This window comes from Rutilus rutilus (genome assembly GCF_951802725.1).
Source record: "Rutilus rutilus genome assembly, chromosome: 6".
Classification (NCBI taxonomy): domain Eukaryota; kingdom Metazoa; phylum Chordata; class Actinopteri; order Cypriniformes; family Leuciscidae; genus Rutilus; species Rutilus rutilus.
Genome location: NC_140214.1, coordinates 45,494,190 through 45,515,889, shown reverse-complemented (window position 1 = coordinate 45,515,889; position 21,700 = coordinate 45,494,190). Strand labels below are relative to the sequence as shown.

Sequence of the window (21,700 nt, the reverse complement as noted above, 5' to 3'; positions counted from 1 at the left end):
TTGCTTATTTAGCCCGGCTTCCGGAAATGAAATATGGACTTGTTTTGTGTTTGAAAAAGGTCTTCAACGTGTTAAAACATATAGGGGTCATTGAAGCCAATAGTTTAAGGGACCATTGCTTTGTTAAAGCCTTACTTTCCAGTTAGACTGAAGTGTAGCTCTCCTTGAGAGAAAGAACGCATTATCTTGATGGTTTGAGAGGACTCTCCTGTTTATAGTTAGAGCCTGGCCAAATCCAACCTTGGAAAAGCTGTGTGAGTTAGACTGTGTGTTAGTCTTCTTGGTTACAGGTTAAGGAACAAGTGGCATTATTGGAGATTGACTGAGTTGTTGTTCTGGACACGCTGGCGCCCAGCAACCCAAATCTGCAACCTGGAAGGTCACGACGTGCCTAACTTCAGGGTCTGAGTTTCAGCTGCATAATCGATGGAGATATGCTTCAGTCTATCTGTATATGTGTGGAAAATTACTATGTTTATCTATTCTTAGCCAATCAGAAACTGCAACCTGAAGCAAGGACGTAGCTTAGACCTTGGTGTAGGGTATAACTGCTGTGATCTCTGTAACTGTAAGCGAGGCTGTCACGGTTCATCGATCCGTGTGTTCATTTTGTGTATCTGCTGGTTGACATGGGTGTGGGGTCTGAGTGTGTGTTGCTTGTTTGTTGCTTAGTAACCAGCTGATCACTTAATCAGCCCGCAGCTGCAGCTAGTTAACCCATTTGTGCCCACATTTTTCTGAATGGTTTCATGCATATAATTGTGTTAATAGTGTCCTATGTGAACATGTTCTGCATTTATTTTCCCCAGGGTTTTTTTTTTCTTTCTTTCTTGAAAATCATATTTGAATGTGCGGCAACTATAGTTGCCGGTGGGCAAATATGTTGTATGCACCCCCTCAATGTAAAATATGAATAGGAGGAGAACATTTTGCATTTATCTCAAAATAACTGCCTTCAACAGATCAATCTTTATTCATAAACAAATTTATTATGTATAAAAGTCGAAGAACATTTGATGCAAACCCCAAAAAAACTGCATCTAGCTTATAATCTCTTGAATATGAAAACACAACAAACAACAAATCCATTTGCCTTAACCATTGTGCGCTGTTCAGGGTCTTTTTGACCCACATTTCTAACTTTCATTCATGGGGATAACATGGATAATTTGACATGGTTTAGTGTAAGATTTTTGCCCATCTTTTGGAAAATGCTGTTTTAAAAGTAACAAATTATCACTTTAACCAGTAGATGGCTGCAGAACTATTTGCTATTTGACTAACTGAAAGACATCAAGTTTTCCCAGTTGTATTCATATCTACATATTATGAAATCACAATTATAATAATAAAAGTTACTTTTTGTCAAAGTTTAGGCACTTTTTGTACTGAAAAAAAATTAATTATCTGTTTTTCAGCAATGTTATATTATGATTAGAATCAAATGAATTTTATCAATGGACAAAATTCATCCTCAAAATCAGAAGCAACACAGAACACACATAGACAGAAATGAAGTGGCACACTTTAAATTTGTAGAATTATATGAAAAACAGATGTTTGAAATAAATGATGAACTCTAAAAATTCCAACTTTTCTCTTTGTAACATCCTGATCAGGTTTGATTCTAATCATGATGTAACATTATTGAAAAACTGTTTTTTTTTTTTTTCAGTACAAAAACTGCTAAACTTTGACAAAAAGTAACTTTTATTGTTATAATTGTGATTTCATTATATGTAGATATGAATCTAACTGGAAAAACTTGTGAAAAGAAGTCATTTAGTTTGAAACTTTTAGTACTTTTAGAGCTCTGCAGCCATCTACTGGTTAAAGGGATTTTTTTTTTTTTTTTTTTTTTTTTTTACTTTTAAAACTGCATTTTCCAAAATTTGGGCAAACATCTTACACTAAAGACTAAACCATGTCAAATTATCCATGTTATCCCCATGAATGAAAGTTAGAAATGTGGGTATTTTATAAGGCGAATTTTACATTATTTATTTATTTTTTATTTATTTTGGAGAATTTTTTTTTTCTTTTTTTCTTTTTTTTATATTTTGTGGAGTAAAAATGTCCAAATGTGGAGTAAAAACATTAATAAACTGATTAAAATTACATTTATTTGATATATATATATATATATATATATATATATATATATATATATATATATATATATATATATATATATATATATATATATATATTGTTACAAAATTACATTTTGTTGCCTGGGGTCAGGGGTTGGGGGTTGCCTCAGACCCCAAACAGCCTGACTGTAAACCACAAACGGTTTACAAACAGCGCACAAGGGTTAAAGTTGTGGAACATAGTGCAGAACAAAGTGCAGCCATAACAGGGCATTGTGTATCAAAAAGTTAAATGAAAATAAATAAATACAAATAAATAGAATGAAGAAAAAAATATCTATATAACAAAAAAAGGCAAATAACAAAAATAACAGTAATTTATGAACAGTAGAGTAGTCATTTAAAGGGATAAGTTATGTTTATGCACTAAACAAGACCAATAACCTTGATTTATTAACCTATTAACACCGTATACCCCATTTTCCGATGACATATTGACTTACAAGGCATTTGCCCACCGGCAACTATAGTTGCCGCTGAAGACTCAAATCTCATCATTATCTAATATTGTTTTTAGTATTATTATTACTTTTTATTAATATTCATAATCAGTAGTATTATTAATCAGTAGTATTATGTATCTGTGTTATAATTTTTATATACATTTATAATCATTTGTAATCAATTGTATTTTGTGAATCATGGAGGGGAGACTTTGAGAGACTTTGGGGGAGTTAGACTGAAATGTATGTGCAGTGTTTTCACCGAGCATAGCATAAAGAGATACATTGTTAATAGGAACCACATGTTTCTCTGGTGATGTACTGTTTTAGTTACATTATAATCATGTGTTTTTCTGATAATGCAGTTTTCTGGTCAGCATATACAATAACTGATAGTCTTTGTCTATGGCAGAGAGATGACGAGATGTTGACTAGTGGTATAAAAACCAAGCCCCTCTGTCCGAGAATTGGGAAGAGATGGAAAGGTAGAGAACTATAGATCTCTTGTAAGATTTGTTTTGTTTGGATGATTCTAGAGACCTTCATGATTATGTAGATATATATATATATATGTCAACAAAAAATACTTATTTGTAACATGAAAATGACCTTTCTTTGGGAGGGTTTGCCTTCGCCATGGTTCCTGGAAGTAGGGGTAGGAAGTTGACAGTCTCATGTGACAGGGAGGAAGTGAATAAATTTTTTTTTTCTTGAAATCCTTTATTTGGTTGTTTGCTTACTGCTTACTGTTACCCCCTAACAGTATATATAGCCCTCATGTTACCATTGTCTTCTTTCTATCTTTGTCCCCTGTAACTGCTGATGGTGTTGTTCATATTTCTTAGTCAAGTCTTTCTTTTTTTTTCTTTTCAAAGCTTTGAATCAATTAAACCAATTTATTCACAAAATGATTCACTGTTTCACACCCATTACTAGTGTTCAGTCAACTTACTTATAGTCTAATAGTCAGAGTTATTTAAAAGAAACTAGAGCGACACTCAGTCAAAAAGAAAACTCATAAGAACAGAAACGTCTCACAGAACAGAAAGGCAAAAGTTCACTAGATCATGATTTTCAGTGTGAATACAGAGTGTGAAATTAAGATCTTTCTGGCATTTAAGCAGGAGGAGTGAGAAACGTCAGCACAGAGAAAACTGGCTTGTGAAACTGCATGTTTGTGAACATCTGGAGACTCATTGACCTGCTGTAGAGAGATGCAGTGAATCTGGGCTTGATGGAAAACGTCTCGAGTTATGACTATAACCCTTGTTCCCTGAGAAGGGAACGAGACACTGCGTCGTTGAAAACGACTCTTTGGGGAACGCTCCCTTAGCGTGCGCCTCTGAAGTATGAATGAAACTATTCCAATCCTGATTGGTGTTGCGTCATGACGTAACATGTGACGGCATAACCGGATGCATAAAAGTGACGCTGGCACAAACACACATTAGCCTAGCGATGAAGCAAGCCGCTCTCAGGCATTGAGGGGCGTGGCAGGACGACGCAGTGTCTCGTTCCCTTCTCAGGGAACAAGGGTTATAGTCATAACCCGAGACGTTCCCTTTCGAGGGAACTCGCACTGCGTCGTTGAAAACGACTCTTTGGGGAACGAATGCCCACTAGGCCACGCACCGAGAAAAGGCCTGCCCTAGAGTGAAACTGATCTCAGGCACCCAGCTAGGACGAGAGCACATGTGCGCCAGGCGTACTAGGAAGGTGCAGACTAAAAAACCTGATAAAAGTGTGTGGGGTAGCCCAACCGGCTGCCTCACAGATCTCCTGGAGGGGCACTCCCGAGAGGAGGGCTCTAGAGGACACCATGCCTCTAGTAGAATGAGCCCTTACGGCCAAAGGTGAAGGCAAATTGCGCACCTTGTAGGCCTACTTATGGTTTGTTTAGCCGGGAGCCCCTCATTAGGTGACCCGAAACACACTACAGTAAGTCCGACCTCCTCCAAGAAGAGGACCTCTCAAGGTAATACTCGGAACTCTGACTGGCAGAGCAAGGAACCTCTTCTCTTCTGCCGACACATGTGGTGGAGGATGAAATGCTTGCAGGACCATGGACCTAGCCATGTTAAATTGCACTTAAGGCACATAGCTGGGTCTCGGATGCAGGATGGCCTTAACTCCGCCGGGGCAAACCCCAAGCAAGCTGGCGTTAATGCCAGGGCTTGGAGGTCTCCCAGTCTCTTTATAAGAAGTAGCTAAGAGAAAGGCTATCTAGAACGTGAGGTCCTAGGCAAAGCCGACTGAAGGGATTCGAAGGGAGCCAGGGATAGCCCTTCGAGAACCACCGCCAGGTACCAGGAAGGAACCCTGGACCTGACTGTCAGTCTCATCCTCTATGTACCATGGAGAAATAGTATGACCAGTTGGTGCCTCCCCAAAGGCCCAACACTCAGTGGTGCATGGAACGCCGCAATGGCAGCCACGTACACCTTACGTGTGGACGGGGAGAAATTCGTAGAGAAACGATCTTGAAGAAACACCAGAACTGAAGCCACTGGGCAGTTAGCTGGACCTAACTCATGTTCTCTACACCAAGTGGAAAAAACATTCCACTTGAGGCCATATAATCTCCTAGTAGACAGAGCCCTAGAGATAAGTATGGTTTCGACCACCCCAGATGATGGACAGCATCTAGGTACTGAGCCCCCTCAAAGGCCAGACCCACAATTTCCACAGCTCTGGGCGAGGATGGAATATAGTGCCCTCCACCTGAGACAACAGATCCCTCCTCAGAGGAATCTGCCCTGGCGGAGCTATCAGGAGTGAAATTAAGTCCGAAAACCATACTCGGGCCGGCCAAAACAGGGCTACCAGAAGAAGACTGATGCCCTTCTGACGGACCCTCTCCAGGACTCCCGGGAGCAGAGCGATCGGGGGAAAAGCGTACAGGCGAAGCCTCTGCCAGGCCTGTACCATGGCATCCAACCCCAGCGAGGCTGGATGAGTGAGGGAGAACCAAAGTGGACAGTGGGACGTCCCTCGAGACGCAAAAGATCCACTTCCATTGGTCCAAACCTCTGCCATATCAGCTCCACCACCTCTGGATGGAGTCTCCATTCCCCGGGCCTCAGCCCCTGCCTCGACAGGATGTCTGCTACCTGATTCTGAACCCCCGGGACATATATTGCTCTTATAGATAATATTTTCCCTTGGGACCCTAAAATAATCTGATGCGCCAATCTGGATAGAGGGCGCGATCTGAGTCCCCCTTGTCGGTTCAGATACACTACCACTGATATATTGTCCGAACGTATCAAGACGTGGTAACCTTTGATGTCTGGGAGGAAACTCCTCAGAGCCCTGAACACAGCCAACATTTCTAGGCAATTTATATGCCAAGAATGATGATGGTCTTACCACAGACCCTGGCAAAGCGGCCGATAACCGCGCCCCAGCCAGTGAGGGAAGCGTCTGTTGAAATGGTTTTCCGGCGACATGACGCCCCTAATACTGGCCCTTGGGACAAGAACCAAGATTTCTTCCATATTAATAAGGAACGAAGGCATTTGCGCGTAACCTTTATTATACGGAACGGATTCCCCTTGGGAAAAACCCCTTGGCTTTGAGCCACCACTGAAGGGGCCTCATGTGAAGAAGGCCCAAAGGAATTATGTTGGATGCCGCTGCCATGAGGCCCAGCAGTCTTTGAAATTGCTTTACAGTGATGGCCTGGCCTAGCTTTATCCCTGACACCATGGTCAGGATGGATTTCGACACGTGCGGGAGACATACGTGCCTGCACCGTAACCGAATTCCATACTATGCCCAGAAAAGTAGTTTTCTGAGCTGGTTTTAACACACTTTTCCTAGTGTTGAGTCTCAACCCCAATTTCTGAATGTGGCCAAGAACGACATCTCGATGCCGAATTGCCATATCTCGAGACTGGGCCAATATGAGTCAGTCATCGATATAATTCAGAATACGGATGCCCTGAAGCCTCAGTGGAGCCAGAGCTGCATCCATACACTTAGTGAACGTGCGGGGAGAGAGTGCTAGGCCTAACGGAAGGACCCGATATTGGTACGCTTCGCCCCCGAAAGCGAACCTCAGGAACCTCCTATGACATGGAAGGATGGAGACATGAAAATAGGCGTCTTTTAGATCTATCGTGACAAACCAATCCTCAGATCTGATTTGATTCACGATGATGGGAATAGTGAGCATCTTGAACCTGAATCTCCTCAGAGAACGATTCAACTGCCTCAAATCTAAAATCGGCCTCAGCTCGCCATCCTCCTTTGGAACTATAAAGCACTGGCTGTAAAACCCGGACTCTTTCTCTGGTAGGGGAACAATTTATATGGCCCCTTTGACCAGTAGAGTTCTGTACCTCTTGTTCCATAACCCGAGCCTGTTCTGGAACCACTGCAGTCGGTACCACCCCAGCAAACTTGGGAGGTCGGTGACCGAACTGCCGTCTTTACCCATATTTTATAATATTCAGGACCCATATAGATATATTCGGAAGGCGTTGCCATTCTTCTACAAAATCTACTAAGGGAACCAGTCCCTCGAGACTGACCTTGGGTGTTTTTCGAGCACTATTCTCGACCTCCTGAAGCGGAGGACCGGCAGGAAAAAGTCGAGAAAGATTTTGTGACCATAGACGGTGCCCTATTGCTAGCGTTTGGGGTGAACGCCACGGTGTGCGTTCGCTGGAAATCATTGTGGCCCGAAGCGCACTTTACGGCGGGATACAGATATCGATTTCCTGAGGGCTCCCCCAGAGGGGAGACTCTTTGGGTTTCATTCTCGACACCCTGAAGCGGAGGACCGGCAGGGAATAAATCGAAAACAGTTCCGATGGGCGAAACGAACACTGCCTGGCCACAAGCCTTTTGGGCGCCTTTTACAGCGTGCATTCGCTGAAAACCGATGTGTCCCGAAGCACACTTGAAGCTGCACAAACATCGATTTCCTGAGGGCTCCGTGGAGGAGCGATTCTCGCTCATCCCTCCACTGGGGGGACAGCCATCTTCGTCTCGTTTTCGATACCCTGAAGCGGAGGACCAGCAGGGAAAAATCTTAAACGATTTTCGACGTTCGCTGCTCATCATTTTAATTCTTCATAATTAAATGCAGCCAAAATCACCAGACAATACTGTTTTAATATTTATTTATAGGGTCTCGTAATCTACACGCTGCCTCGGCAAACGCGAGATTCGAGCCGTTACAATATATTTGGCTTTCATCCCTCGAGAAGAAAGTCATCAGGTGCGAGGTTGAAACATTCGACAGCGCACGGATTGCACGCGCGCCGATATATTTCTCAGTGAACACTGCCAGCACCCTCAGGAGCTGATTGTGAATGCCTCGCACCCAAACAGTATTATTTCACAGATCGCGTGTGTCCCTTTTTTTTGCAGACTCGTAATCTAAGCGCTGCCTCGACAAACGCGAGATTCGAGTCGTTCACAATATATTTGGCTTTCATATCTTCGAAAAGAAAGTCAACGGGCGCGAGGCTTAAACACCCGAAACGCACGGCTGTGTGCGTCGAGATATTTCTTAAAAACCACAGCCAGCACCCTCAGGAGCTGACAGTGCATGCCTCGCACCCACACAGAATCTTTATTGCAGAGTAGCCGTCATCTACGCGCTGCCTCGACTAACGCGAGTTTCGAGCTACTATAGATTCTGTATTGCAATGTAGTGGGACAACTTTTTATTTTTTGGTTACAACAACACCGGCGAGTGTGACTCATGTTCCTCGTTCCCGATGCTGAGCACATCCACTTCCTCAGAAGCAGATAGCTCGAGCATCGGGCACTCGTCACGGGCAGAAGAAACCACATCGGGGGCTTCTGCGTCGTGAGCGAGCGTTATAGAATCTGCGGATGATGAACATGAAAGTGCCTCGGCAGTCTCGTTCTCATCCGCGAGATCCTTCTGCGATCCCCACGTTCTAAGCCGCCGCGCCGCCTCAACGGACGCGGGACCCGAACCGCGGGGATCGCGAGCCAAGTGGGAGCGCAGCACTCTATAGTACTTTCACAGTGTTCACAGGCAGCCCCCTCGAGAACTGCCTGTGCGTGCTGCGCTCCTAACAGTGTACACACAACTGATGCGTGTCCCCACCCGTGAGAAATATAGGGCAGGGGTGCACACACTTAGTGTATCTTTCACTCGCCATAATATAGAGGATTTCACTGACAAACAACATCAAATAAGACAGACAGTTTCACAGAGAGCGCTTGCTGAAGAGCGAAAAGCTAATGTGTGTTTGTGCCAGCGTCACTTTTATGCATCCGGTTATGCCGTCACATGTTACGTCATGACGCAACACCAATCAGGATTGGAATAGTTTCATTCATACTTCAGAGGCGCACGCTAAGGGAGCGTTCCCCAAAGAGTCGTTTTCAACGACGCAGTGCGAGTTCCCTCGAAAGGGAACTATTGTGTTCAGAAAACCATTTCACTAAAAGGTTATCTAGAAATAATAAAACAAAATTATGCATATTAATTATCAAGGTACACTCCAGAATAGCAGCACATAAACTGACCCATAATGTCTATTTGACCTGTAGCTCGTATCACAACTAAACTGTGTTGATGATTATCATCATCATGACAGAACCTGCAGCATCTGATCTGATCTTGATCATTTTGATGCAAAAAATTTTCCAGCTTATTATATATCTAAAATAATATATTAGTTATGAATATTTAACCTGCATAAAGCTAATATAGTTAATTATTAGATCCCGTCTCACCTCAGTGTCTTCAGTTGACAGTCTGGATCCTGCAGTAATTCACTGAGCTCCTTCACTCCTGATTGTCCAGGATCATTTCCTGTGAGATCCAGCTCTATCAGGTGTGAAGGGTTTGATCTCAGAGCTGAAGCCAGAGCTTTATAACCTTCTTCTGTTACACTGCAGTTAGAGAGTCTAGAACAGAGAGGAAAACACTCAGCTGATTAATCAGTTAAACCTGAACAATATAAATCTGAATGATCGCTCTTCCAGTCGCCTCTACAATAAGGAAGCCCCTCTTTCTGGTGGTCTACGGCACATTCAGTGGTGTTTCACTGGCGTATTGCATGGATAAGTGCAGCGATTCCCCCCCGGGCGCTTCAGCATAAAGAGCAGTTTCCCTAAAAGAGCAAAACTGATGATGAGTGTCTTTTTAAAGATGCCTTTCCCTCCGTGTGTTTCTGCATGCGGTTGTTCCCTGTCCTCATCTGATGGCCACGATCTCACATGTCTGGGCCAAGAGTGTGCTGAGATAGTGTTTGTGGATGGTTCATGTCCTCACTGTGAGAACAGGACCATGTTGACCCTGCGGTCTGGACTGTCCTTCCTCGTGAAGGCTAGAGTCTCTCTGCTGTTATCCAGCACTGCCTCTGCACAAAGCAGAGCCACCAATATGGTTAACACTGTAGGAGACCTGAGGCTCACAGTGGGAGTGTTTCCCCGCGGTCCTCCCGCTCCACTGGCCTGTCGTGTGCCGTCGAGCTGCCGGGTGATGGTGTGGGGTGTTCAGGCTTTATTAAGCTTATATGAGAAGGACGAAATCCAGCGGGAACTGGAAAGTCACACACAGTCCTACGTCACCGGACTAATTTGCCTAATCTTCACGGTGCTTTAGACTGCGATGGAAACACAGACAGCAACAGGTCTGGGGGAAAAAGATCCTGGGACAGATTGTTCTGGATAATTTCAATGGAAACGCGGCTTTAGATGATCATCTTATTGAAGAGTTACAGCAGCATTTAGTTTCCAATAGTCTGTTTTGAAACCCAGTCACACTAGTTCTGTGTGCTGGAAGACACCGTTTCTTCTCTTTCATTTTTAACGATTTATTTGACATCTCTCTTCTTTATTCTCTGTTGAAAAGGCAGATTTCTGCATGTACACAATCAGTACATTGTATCAAATGCTGGAAATTAAACAATTACTAACTAGATAAAAACACATACAAATTTGAGCAATAGGGAAAACCCAGAAAATGCACTGCTATAAACAATGAAACATAAGCCCTACTGTCTTCAAATAAATAAACTTCAGCCACACTCTTCATTTATATAGCACTTTTAACAATGTAGATTGTTCCAAAGCGGCTTTACAGAGATACAAAGGTAGTTTAAAGTAACAGAGATTGTTTTGGCTTTATAGCAGTTCTTGAATAAAGTTATTTTCCAGCTAAAGTTAATTTGATTGATTCACTTCCGTCGCAATGATCATTAGTTATTAATGATCGGGGCAGCTAACACGACACTGTTTTAACAGGAAACTCTACACCGACTTTAAACGTGAAACCTTTGAGAATGCTGTAGAGCAGGGATAGGCAACTCCGGTCCTGGAGGGCCACTGTCCTGCAGAGTTTAGCTCCAACCCTAATTAAACACACCTGAACAAGGCAATCAGTGTTTTCAGGATTACTAGATAGATACAGGCAGGTGAGTTTTTATCAGGGCTGAAGCTAAACTCTGCAGGACAGTGGCCCTCCAGGACCGGAGTTGCCTATCCCTGCTGTAGAGTATTGACTATGGACTAAGAAATCATGATTTGTTCGTTATAGCAAATAATGCACATTCTGAAATCCAAAGCTTTTAGCCTCTGAACTCATGAATGCAAATCATGCGTTAGGTTCCAGCTAGTCTGCAATAAGATGGTCTGGGTGACAACTTTTATGGCACCTTGAGTGTTAACAGATCTTCTCCTGGCTTTGCGAGCTTCAAAAGAATTCCACCCCCATCTCGAATCTCGATAATAGATTGCAATGATATGATTATTACTATATAAATCATCTTTCTAGAGTATAAAGGCTCAAAGTTTGACACCACCATAACTCATCCAAGTGGGTGTCTCTCAAGACACAAAAGAACTTTTCCCGCTTCAGATTCTCGGACGGTCATTGGTTGTTCGCGCGAACAGAGGCTTGAACCCAACCTTTCCATAAGAAGACCACACCCGAAATCCCTCCTGGCACTTCGTCAGTGGAAGGGTTTCCGGTTCCACAACTCCTTAAGGACTTTCTCCGATTTTCTTTTCTTTTCTTTAATCTTTGTCTTTATTTTCGTCTTCGGACTTTTCCTACGTTCAGTGAAGTCAGCGTAGCCGGCAACTTTAACTTTGAGTAGACTTTTTAAACTTCCCGCGAACTCCGTTTGCTCCAGAAGTACGAGAAGAACGCCCAGCTCCAAAAAGGACACACGCACGCTGCTTTCGCAGTCACACCAAGACTTTAATGCAAGTATCACCTTCATTTGAAATCTAAGGCTGTGTTTACCTTTGGGTATTCTAATCTTGGTGTCTCTCACAAATAACTGTTTGAAAATTGCCATCCTGAGATTTTACTTTCACTTTCTCTCTCTCATCCTCTCTCACTCTCTCTCTCTCTCTCTCACTCTCATTCGTTATTCGTTATCCTGTGTTGTTTTACTAGTTGTACTCTGTATATACATGTATTCCATGTATAACGGTAGTCATGTATTCGTAGTTTCATTTATTAAAACCATATATCCCTGATTGCTTCTGTTTGCTCAACATTTCAAAATCCCTGAAGCGTTACGATCTAAAGATACAAAGCTTTACAATTTGTTACTATTTCAGTAACCTAAATTTTATAAGAACAGGAAGGTGATAATTGATCCGAAGAATGGACCGTTGATATATTAATGATTAAATTATAATTCATTGTGATGGGTTATTGATATATACAATTGATCTATTTTTCAGCTTCAATAATTTTATTAACTCTGTATGCGAAGTAAATGAATCATAACCCCGATTCATCATTATTGATTCCCTATATCTGGGTGATCTGTGACGTCCGAAGCTTCGTTTCCACACACAGTCTGACTTTCGATTGCGCATGCGTCGTGTCTGAACGCGTTGTTGTCTTTGGAGCTCTATCGATTTGATTTATAATTCTTGATTTTTCTCTTTAAACTCACTTACAACGAACATTTTCTACTTTTCCTCACTGAGAAGCACTACTGCTCAAACCTCATAGTTACAACGCGGACTGTTGAGCAGACGCGTCTCAAGCCTATTAGTGATCCAACGCTGGATACTCTTATAGGTTACTCCCGTGGATCATGGCTGAACGCGTCTTCTCCACACTCACTTACAAATAAACATTTTTGATTTATTTTTCGCCTATTGTGCGTCTACTCTACACCCTTACCACTAAAAAGACGGATTATATCTAAGACTTCAGTCATAAATTAGTATTAATATTGATAGCATCACTGGTAGCTTCGTTGCTAACTTACTGTCCATCTGTTAAAATGGCGAATATATCAGATGTAGGTAGTCTACCTTTTGGTGCAGGTGAGGACACATTTGAGCTGCACGCACTACAGTCTGAGCTGGAAGCTGCTGAGAAACAGATCCACGACCTTTTATTGAGACAAACCGAACTGATAGACCGGCGGTTAGCTCTTGAAACATCACGCGCCGATGCACACAAATCAGTGATTAACGTTACTAACCCGCTGACTCCGACCTCGTCTACTCCGTGCGTTTCTCAACATCGGTCCCGAGCGCCGAGGTCGCGATCAGCCATGGTCTCGTTCACTCCGGCTCCAACACGCCACCAGGAAGCCTGGGTGGTTCCGCAGCGGAAGAGACGAGTCAGGTCTAGACCAAGACTCTCTCCGACCCTCCCGGTTTTCGAGTTATCCACACAAAACCGCTTGTCCCCTCTTCGCGAAACAGAACGCGATGCTGTGATCATCGGCGATTCCATCGTTCGGCATGTACGCGCTACGTTAGGTAAAAGTAAGGTGCACAGTCACTGCTTTCCTGGTGCTCGTGTTTCTGAAATCGCTACTCACGTTCCCAAGATTCTGAACGGTGACGAGCGCGTCGGAACTGTTGTCCTGCACGCGGGAGTGAACGACATCAGGCTACGCCAGACGGAGGTTCTGAAGAAAGACTTCAGGAATCTGATCGATATGGTACGCAGCACATCGCCTGAAACAACGATCATAGTGTCAGGACCACTTCCCACGTACCGACTAGGGCATGAAAAGTTTAGCAGATTATTTGCGCTAAATGAATGTTTAATGTCATGGTGCAATGAGCAGAAACTGCTCTTTGTAAATAATTGGAATCTGTTTTGGGAGCGTCCTAGGCTCTTCCGTGCTGATGGCTTGCACCCAAGCAGATTCGGAGCAGATCTTCTGTCGGATAACATCTCCAAAATGTTAAATACCTTTTGACTAGTAACCAAAAGTCCAAATCATAGTCTCTGCTGCACCAATTTAACTGATATAAATACTAGTGTAGAACATTGCATAGAAACCGTGTCTATTCCTCGTTTAGTGAGATCAAATAATAAATCTACTGCAGGATCTAGGAAAAATCTAATTGTTATTAAAACAGAAAATGTTGCTATTAGTAAACAAAAACAATTTCTAAAACTAGGTCTTCTAAACATTAGATCACTCACACCTAAGGCAGTTATTGTAAATGAAATAGTCACAGATAATAGCTTCGATATACTTTGCCTTACTGAAACCTGGCTTAAACCAAATGATTATTTCGGTCTAAATGAGTCTACTCCATCTGGATACTCCTATAAGCACGAGCCCCGTCTGATTGGTCGTGGCGGCAGTGTTGCAACAATCTATAGAGATATTCTCAATGTTACTCAGAAAACGGGTTATAAGTTTATTTCGTTTGAAGTACTTGTACTAAATGTTACGCTCTTAGATGTTAGAAAAACATCCCTATTATCTCTAGCCTTGGCACCGTTTATAGACCGCCTGGGCCTTACGCTGATTTCCTAAAAGAGTTTGCAGATTTTCTCTCAGACCTATTAGTCAATGTCGATAAAGCATTAATTGTTGGAGATTTTAACATACACGTAGATAATCCAAATGATGCGTTAGGGGCTGCGTTTACAGATTTATTAAATTCATTTGGGGTCAAGCAAAACGTCACCGGACCAACTCATCGTCTTAATCATACACTCGATTTAATTATATCACATGGGACCGATCCAACCGATATAGATATTATACCGCAAAGTGATGAAGTCACTGACCATTACATGGTAACTTGCATATTACGTACTGCTGTAATATGTCATGCGGCGCCGCGTTATCAACTAGGCAGAACAATCCTTCCATCCACCATAGATAATTTCTCAAATTGCTTATCCGATCTGTCTCAGCTGCTCAGTGAACCCAAACAAACAGATGAACTAGAAGAACTAACTAGCACTATGAGCACCATTCTCTCTAGAACATTGGATGTTGTTGCACCTATTAAATTAAAAAAGGTCAGAGAGAAAAGTAAAGCACCATGGTACAACAATACTACGCATGTTCTAAAGAGAGAAACCCGTATTTTAGAGCGTAAATGGAAACAAACTAATTTAGAGGTCTTTAGACTCGCGTGGAAAGACAGTATGTCACATTATAAAAAGGCCCTAAAAGCAGCCAGGGCTGAGCACCTCCGCAAACTAATAGGAAATAACCAAAATAATCCAAGGTTTTTATTTAACACCGTGGCAAGACTAACAAATAAACAGACGTCACCCGAACAAAATATCCTGTTACAGTTCAGTAGTAATGATTTGATGAAGTTCTTCACTGAGAAAATAGAAAGCATCAGAACCACAATTGTAAACATTCAATCTTCAATTGCGCCTTATAATTCAGCCTCAATTATCACCCTGCAAGAACAATTACAGTGCTTTACAACTATAGAACAAAAAGAGTTAAAGGGATACTTCACCTCTGGGAAGATGAATGTGTATTTAAAATAGGTCATTTAAGTAGAAGAAATGTGAAGAAATTTTTGAATTTGGAGCTTTCTAGACTGAGAAAAGCCAGAAAATGTATTTTTGGCTTATGTGGATGAAAGACAACAACTCCCAGAATGCACTTGCTTCGCTGTCTTAGGAGGCCACGCCTACCGGTAAGAGTGCGCAGTTTAAAACAACCACAAAGCTAGCCTACGTGATGAGTTTGCGAGGGATTTAGAGATAGCCCAAAATGTCCGGGATTCGGCTTTTGCGTTCTACAGTCGCCATTCATTCATCATGTTTACTGTGGCGAGCAGGACGAGGCTGACGGCCGCGGGAGAACAGCGCGAGGCCGGTGGCATGATTACTGAGACGCGCCGGGTCTCCCATCTCTCATGGAGGAGCGGGAATTTTTCTTAGCAATGGTAAAACGCACATCAACCGATCACTTGTTTAGCGTTCATGTAAACACTACATTCAAATTCACCAATCGGAATGAATTCAGTTAGATTGAAACAAAAGGTGTGCATGTAAACAAGGAATAGCGACCGCAGAAAGCAAAAGCTGAATCCCGTACATTTTGAACGATCTCGCCCGCCGGACAAGTCCGGGAAAAGGAGGATGGTTACTTACTCAGCTTTCTCCTACTATTCAGCTTTCTCCACAGAACAAGAGCCTGCTAGCTTAGCTTCCAAAGAAAGACGGCTGACACTGTGTACATTCTGACTGAGTGAGATCCCACCCTGTATGGGCGGGCTGAAAACATGCGGAACAACGCCATCTACTGGCTGTAGTCTTTAGCCTCTGGCCAGAAAATCCTCCGATGACGCAAAATGACGATTTTTGCGTCATCGGAGGATTTTTTCCAGACAAAAAATACATAAATCTCTTGTCTCAGGGGGATATGAGGGTGGAAAGCACGGTAATTCGAAAATACTACAGGTTTTCTACTAATACAAAGCTTAATGCTAAATCCTGAAGTAACCCTTTAAATAAACTTATCACTTCATGTAAAACAACATGTTTATTAGATCCTATACCAACTAAGCTACTGAAAGAAGTGTTAACTGTAGTGGAAGAGCCTCTCCTCAATATTATTAACTCGTCTTTATCTTTAGGTCATGTTCCAAGAACATTTAAACTGGCAGTTATAAAACCTCTCATTAAGAAACCACAATTAGATCATAATAACCTAGCAAATTATAGACCCATTTCAAATCTTCCATTTATGTCTAAAATGTTAGAAAAAGTGGTGTCCGCTCAATTGTGTTCTTTCTTGCAAGAAAATGATATCTATGAAAAGTTTCAGTCTGGTTTCAGGCTGCACCATAGCACTGAAACTGCGCTCGTTAAAATCACAAATGATTTACTTTTAGCTTCTAACCAAGGCTGTATCTCAATACTAGTTTTACTTGATCTTAGTGCTGCGTTCGATACTATAGATCACACAATACTCTTAGATCGACTACAAAATTATACTGGTGTTCAAGGACAAGCATTAAGCTGGTTCAGATCATACTTATCTGACCGCTACCATTTTGTCTATTTAAATGGAGAAAAATCGATCATAACTCCAGTAAACTATGGAGTGCCGCAGGGATCTGTGTTAGGCCCTCTGTTATTCTCAGTATGATGCCACTTGGAAATATTATAAGGAAACATGGAATTAGTTTCCATTGTTATGCTGATGACACTCAAATATATATTTCATCACGGCCAGATGAAAACGCTAAATTATCCAAATTGACAGAGTGTGTTAAAGATATAAAAGATTGGATGACGCGTAATTTTCTTTTATTAAATCCAGACAAAACAGAGGTACTAATCATCGGCTCAAAAAACCACCCACAAAACCTCTCGCAATACAACTTTAACATCGTAGGATGTCCTGTTACTTTATCCTCTACAGTAAAAGACCTGGGTGTTATACTCGACTGCAACCTGTCTTTCGAAAATCATATTTCATATGTTACAAAAACTGCCTTTTTCCACCTTAGAAACATTGCTAAGCTACGTAATATGCTATCAGTTTCTGATGCAGAAAAGTTAGTTCATGCATTCATGACCTCGAGACTAGATTACTGTAATGCTTTATTAGCTGGTTGTCCTGCATCCTCAATAAACAAGCTACAGTTAGAGTTCTTACTAGATCAAGAAAATATGATCATATAACACCGATTTTATCATCACTGCATTGGTTACCTATAAAGTTCCGTATTAATTACAAGGTATTGCTACTTACTTATAAAGCCCTAAACGGCTTAGCTCCAGTCTATTTAATGGATCTTCTATCGCCCTATAATCCATCACGCTCTTTAAGATCACTAAATTCAAGGCTTTTGGTCATACCTAGGATATCCAGATCCACCAAAGGAGGAAGAGCATTTTCACATTTAGCTCCAAAACTCTGGAATAGTCTTCCTGATACTGTTCGTTGGTCAGACTCGCTCTCCCAGTTTAAAACTAGATTAAAGTCGCATCTCTTCAGCCAGGCATTCATATAATATTTTTAATCTTACAGTTCAAATTACAATCCGGCCTTTAGTTAATAATCGCCAGAGGAGAACTGGCCCCCGACTGAGCCTGGGTTCTCTCAAGGTTTTTTTTTCTCCATTGGGTCACCTGATGGAGTTTTAGGACACCATTAGGTCACTTGATGGAATTTTTCGGTTCCTTGCCACTGTTGCCTTTGGCTTGCTCAGTTGGGGATATTCTGGGAATATTTAATTTGATTTTATCAGTCAATAAATTCCACTAGAAACAAACCTTGTTGTTTTATTTTAATTTAATACTGTGAAGCTGCTTTGATACAATCTGTATTGTGAAAAGCGCTATACAAATATACTTGACTTGACTTGACTATATCATTTGAGCTAAATTCGTTACAACGCTGATGGCGTGCACATGTGTATTACGAGTTCAGTCTATTGGTATGCGCGTTTGAATATATGTGCGCAGGTTTGTAATTCCCTACAAACCAAGCCTTAAAAAACTACTTGTCTGGCCTTAACATTTTTGATACAGAATTTTATCACTTCGGGGTAGATACGTGAACCGAATTTTCCCGACAACGCTTTATCTGTAGAGTGGTAAAGGGATCCTCCATAAGGAGAAACTAGTTGGCACTTTAGCACCCCGCTATGACATCGGGTCCAGGCACAGGTCCTTCATCAGATCTGGATACAGCCTGGATCTGGCAGGCTGCGGGAAAACCTCGGGATAAACAAAAACACTAAAATTAGCGTAGATGCCATTCTTCTTATGATGTAACGAGTACATCAGGATTTATGGGAAGTGTTCCTGGTTCCGGCTGACCTGATCTATGCAGCCTAACATTGAATTATAGAAGTCTATAATGTGTTATGTGTATGCTAGGTCAAAGAGATGTGTTTTTAGTCAAGCTTTGAACTGACAGAGTGTGTCTGCTTCCCGGACAATGGTAGGAAGACTGTTCCAAAGTTTTGGTGCTAAATAGGAGAAGGATCTACTGCCAGCAGTCGATTTTGAAATTCTAGGTATTATCAACTGGCCGGAATTTTGAGATCGCAAGAGACGTGAAGGACTATAATGTGTTAAGAGCTCGCTCAAGTACTGCAGAGCTAAACCATTTAGTGCTTTGTAAGTAATCAGCAATATTTTAAAATGTATACAATGTTTAATAGGGAGCCACTGCAGTGTTGACAGAACAGAGCTAATATGGTCATACTTCCTGGTTCTAGTAAGAACTCGAGCTGCTGCGTTTTGGACCAGCTGTAGTTTGTTTATTAAGCGTGCAGGGCAATTACCCAGTAGAGCATTACAATAATCTAGCCTTGAGGTCATGAACGCATGAACTAATTGTTCCGCATTTGTCAATGAGAGCATATGGCGTAATTTAGATATATTTTTAAGATGGAAAAATGCGGTTTTACAGATACTAGACACGTGACTTTTAAATGAAAGATTGGTATCATGATGGTATAATTGGTATAATGATACTAACTGTAGTTTCTCCAGCTTGAATTGTGGGTTCATCAGTAGATCACTGAGGTTTTTCACTCCAGAGTCTCCTAGTTTATTCCAGCTCAGGTCCAGCTCTCTCAGGTGTGACGGGTTTGATTTCAGAGCTGAAGTCAGGATGAGAGTCTGTTTCTCTGTAATATTGCATCTATTCAGACTGAAGACAGAAAGAGAAAATGACTCAGATCTATGATGATCAATTAATGTGTTTAGCTTTATCCAGCAGACTTTTGCTGACAAATAAACAGAGATATCAAGGTAAAAGTAACATGGAGAAAGACTACACATTGTGTTCAGGTGTTCTTGTTTATTAGTGTCTGTGTGTGGGGGGGGGGGGGGGGGGGGGGGGGGGGTCTGGAATCCACTGCTGCCTCAATGTATATGTAACGAGTGATTATAATCAAGGTATTAATCAATATGTTTCCTTCTAAATATCAAATTAATTGAATGACTTCTCTGGAGATTTTACTTTGTTATAGAAGTTACCAGTATTATAACTGAAATGTTATTTTCATTTATTCTTTAATGTCTGTATTTGATATCTGAATGCAGTAACAGTGCTTGCTTATTTAGCCCGGCTTCCGGAAATGAAATATGGACTTGTTTTGTGTTTGAAAAAGGTCTTCAACGTGTTAAAACATATAGGGGTCATTGAAGCCAATAGTTTAAGGGACCATTGCTTTGTTAAAGCCTTACTTTCCAGTTAGACTGAAGTGTAGCTCTCCTTGAGAGAAAGAACGCATTATCTTGATGGTTTGAGAGGACTCTCCTGTTTATAGTTAGAGCCTGGCCAAATCCAACCTTGGAAAAGCTGTGTGTGTTAGACTGTGTGTTAGTCTTCTTGGTTACAGGTTAAGGAACAAGTGGCATTATTGGAGATTGACTGAGTTGTTGTTCTGGACATGCTGGCGCCCAGCAACCCAAATCTGCAACCTGGAAGGTCACGACGTGCCTAACTTCAGGGTCTGAATGTCAGCTGCATAATCGATGGAGATATGCTTCAGTCTATCAGTATATGTTTGGAAAATTACTATGTTTACCTATTCTTAGCCAATCAGAAACTGCAATCTGAAGCAAGGACATAGTTCAAATCTTGGTGTAGGGTATAACTGCTGTGATCTTTGTAACTGTAAGCGGGGTGGCCTACGAACTCCTGTGTGAGTCTTGATGCTGACTTCTGCTGATGAAACTGCAAACTATCTTCAGTAAAACTTTTCTTCCAAGAACGGTAACCCTTTATTTTACAGTCCCCTAATTACTAGGTATTTACCTAGTGAATACATGGTAAGTTATAGTTGTTTATTGGTAATTACCACAGGTAACAAGTATGTAAATGCAGAGAAACTACAAACTAATTACTAGGTATTTACCTGGTAAGCATATGGTAAATTATAGTATTTTAGTGTGTAATTACTTAAGGTGATTAGTATGCAATTACAGAGAAACTACCAGGGAAAAAAACACCACTGTTAAATATCAACTGAACAAAGTACTGTGTACTTGTTACCTGTTTAGGTTGGTAATAACTCCGATTTAATTGTGTACTTCCTCAGAATGTAGGCAGCCAATTTTTAGAAACACCTCCAGTATTACTCATCAATTCAAGTTAGGTTTGTAGTTATCCTAGGGTTATGTTGTAACAGTCCATGTTTATTTATTACTATCTTGAAATTAAGACGTAGTTTCCAATAAATGACCTTGTCTTACATAGTTGTTGTTCATTGCTACACCCATTTATAGAGGGTTTATCAAATAATTTACCTTACACTTACCTGGTAACTACCCCGCAGGAACAGTTTTTCATAATGTCATGGCACATCTTATATACTGGGTATGTTCTTACAAATGTTTTTACAATTTACTCAGTAAGTAAAGTGCAACTGTACTGTAAAATGAAGCCTTGTTTATTTCCATGGTATTACCGGAATTGTACCATATAACTTGATCATTCCCTTTTCCATAGTCACATTTTTTTACCTCATATGTCCTGCAACGTTACCAAGGAAAACATGACAATTTACTCAGTAAGTAAAGTGAAACTGTACTGTAAAATGAAGCCTTGTTTATTTCCATGGTATTACCGGAATTGTACCATATCATTCCCTTTTCCATAGTCACATTTTTATTTTTATTTTACCTCATATGTCCTGCAACGTTACCAAGGAAAACATGAAAATTTACTCAGTAAGTAAAGTGCAACTGTACTGTAAAATGAAGCCTTGTTTATTTCCATGGTATTACCGGAATTGTACCATATAACTTGATCATTCCCTTTTCCATAGTCACAATTTTTTACCTCATATGTCCTGCAACGTTACCTAGGAAACCATGACAATTTACTCAGTAAGTAAAGTGAAACTGTACTGTAAAATGAAGCCTTGTTTATTTCC

The 21,700-nt window shown here is 41.4% G+C and overlaps 1 protein-coding gene across 1 annotated transcript in view; it reads right to left on the bottom strand.

Moving 5' to 3' along the window:
- LOC311292518 (uncharacterized protein) overlaps positions 1 to 21,700 on the bottom strand; it is a 1,083,963-nt gene that overhangs the window by 229,185 nt on the left and 833,078 nt on the right. Inside the window, exons 12-13 of the mRNA XM_084412230.1 lie at positions 19,294 to 19,467; positions 9,323 to 9,496 (exon numbers count right to left, since the gene is read on the bottom strand). Coding sequence (XP_084268356.1) covers positions 9,323 to 9,496; positions 19,294 to 19,467 — 348 coding nt within the window. The remainder of the gene's footprint in view (positions 1 to 9,322; positions 9,497 to 19,293; positions 19,468 to 21,700) is intronic.